General features: G+C 49.6%; 1 protein-coding gene across 1 annotated transcript; it reads left to right on the top strand.

Annotated features, from left to right (window-relative positions):
• Positions 1-199: 199 nt before the first annotated feature.
• On the top strand, positions 200-2,171 carry CC1G_13435 (hypothetical protein; the record flags this gene model as incomplete). The annotated part of the gene is made up of 9 exons (XM_001841565.2): positions 200-406; positions 460-665; positions 695-785; positions 835-1,015; positions 1,066-1,292; positions 1,345-1,422; positions 1,477-1,617; positions 1,668-1,880; positions 1,932-2,171. 9 exons carry the CDS (start codon positions 200-202, stop codon positions 2,169-2,171), a joined length of 1,584 nt encoding a protein of 527 aa, XP_001841617.2.
• Between the last annotated feature and the right edge of the window lie 314 nt (positions 2,172-2,485).

Here is a 2,485-nt window from a genome sequence, read left to right as displayed (position 1 = left end):
AATCCTGCCGATTGATGACGTTGTTGATTATGGAGAGGTTGTCCTGGGAGTCCATAATCGACGAGTTATTTGTGAAGGCAGAGAATGTACCGGGATACAACAATGTAAGGTTCCCGATAACTCGCTTTTGTGATCCCATCACAAAGGAAAGTTGCTTCCTCAACGTCATCATCCCTCCAACCATCCCTCCATACTCCCAATGCCTTTCAATACAGATGCCCCACATGGACTCTCAGGATTACAGTGCTATGTTCATCACGGAGAACAGCAAACTCCAACCAAGAACGCCCATACCTCGACGAGACCCCACTCAAAGGACAAGGCGCAGACTGGATCAATGCCATCTGATATGCCCAGTACCTTTGCGTTCCTCTTCAACAAGGACAAATTGGCGGCCTCAACAACGGTATGGTATCGAATGAGTTATGACGTTTACTGCGCTAATACGAAACCTTATAGCGGCGCAACAATCTTAGAACACTGACGGAAATCTCCACTCCAGAAAACCCAGGGCTAAAGGACAAATTGTTCAAAAGCCTCATTGAGTTCACGGAGAAGGTGTTCGACCCCCGCTCGGAGAAGACCATCAAGGTCCTTAAGCTGTGTGAAGAACGTTGGATTACGTTCAACTCAGCTGCCTGGCAAGACAAGAGCATACGGGAAAAGTGACACTAGAAGTCCCTGACCCGGACAGGGAGGACGACGTCGTGACGCATGTGTATTTCGAGTCACCCTGGCGCTCGGATGTGGTGACAGCCATCGGCCTCCTTTTCTTGCCTTTTTTAGTGAGTCCCTAGCAAGGACTACCAGTCAGCTATTTTACCTGTCCCACAGGCCCATCGGATCCAAGGGCGTAACGGAAAGCCAGGGTCCATGACGGTGCTGGGGTGGTATCACTGCTTTGCGGTGAACATCCTCCGCAACGCAGTGGACCCTACCACCAATACCCGTAACGGAATCCGCACACTCACAACGGGCGGGTTCAATCACAGCCTGAAGGCCACCGTTCTTTATGGTAAGTTCCCTGCTTATGTATTCTTCCGGTAGCTTACCTCTCCAACGCAGTAACCCTCGAGTTGAACCTCGAACGGCATAGAGTAACACACAAGCCGTACTGGGGGACGAACAAGGTACTCCTCATTCTTCGCTCTAGTATTTTGCTAAGTGGCGGCAATGGCAAAATGCGGGAGACAACCATTCAAGGCATGATACGGGCCTTATTCACGTATTATGGCACTCTGCGACCTTCATCCCTTAGTTATACTGAGAAGACGCTGGAGAAGTACGGAATGGTGAGTACATCTCGCTACTCAAGCCGTCCTCCGCTGAATGATGCAATGGTAGTTCATCAAGGTTGGCGATGTCGACCTTCTCAAATCCGACTTCGGTACTTTCAGCCTGGCCAGGATTAAAAATTACAAGGTCGGCATTTCCGATGTCTGGTTACCTGTTCTCAGATTACTTACATCCCGATAGGGTACTATCAAAACGATAGCAGGAGTAATGCGGGAATACTGCATCGATGCTGTCCTGAATCAGGACAACATCCTCCTCGACCTGCCAATGATGGTCGCCCTTCAGTTTTTTATGAGAGACCTTTTTGAAACCCCTTTCAAGGTAACCGTCTTTCCAGGGGTTCAAGTTTTACTTACCAAGTTACTCAACAGAGCATTTATGAATTGTGCTCCGCCAAGGATTACCACTTCAAGACCGTGGCATCAAGAAAGGATGAGCCATTGTTCCTGGCCTGCCTTCCTGGGGGAAAAGGATTCCAAAGCCCCCCACAGGCAGCTAGCTCCCCGTGGGTTTCGTCACATGCTGTGAAGGCTGGTCTCTCGCGGGCAAGCTGTGGTGCCATTAGAAGGGACGGTGCTAATAAAGTACGTTATCTGCTCTTGCTAATAAGTATCTGACACCAGTTTCATCTCTAGTATCACAAAGCCGTGGGTGCAGGCAAGACCCAATCTATCTTGAGCCACAACAACAAAAACGAAGAAGTTTTGGACCAGTTCTATATCACGACAACGAGGAATCTCAACCTGGTGGCCATCCGGAACAACGACATTGACAGGAACGGCAACCCTATCCTGCCTCACCAGCAAGAGGACGTGTTGCTGATTGGGGAGCATATCAACCTTCTCAGACCAGCGCAAGACTCTGGTGGAGGTTGAATACGGGACTAGGCTAATCAGGTCCAATGAAGGCTCTGCAAAGGCAAAGGCAGTGAGTAGATGACTTTACTTGTCTATCATAGGGTTCATGGATCCAGTTTCAGGATGCCCAGGCGTCCCTCCACGAAGAAGTCGAGAGGGTTTACAAAATATACAAATCCTGTTTCAATTTGGCCAACAAATACGAGTCGCCCAACACCAATGGATTCAACTTCATCTGGAAGGCGGCTACGAGGGAGACTATACCCAAGGGGGGAAGGGGCACCACGTTCAAGCCAGGGATGAGAGACCAGGCAGAAGAAGTACGGAGACCT

The sequence above is a fragment of the Coprinopsis cinerea genome, assembly GCF_000182895.1.
Source record: "Coprinopsis cinerea okayama7#130 chromosome Unknown cont3.54, whole genome shotgun sequence".
In the NCBI taxonomy this organism is placed as follows: domain Eukaryota; kingdom Fungi; phylum Basidiomycota; class Agaricomycetes; order Agaricales; family Psathyrellaceae; genus Coprinopsis; species Coprinopsis cinerea.
This window is presented reverse-complemented; position numbering and strand designations above follow the sequence as displayed.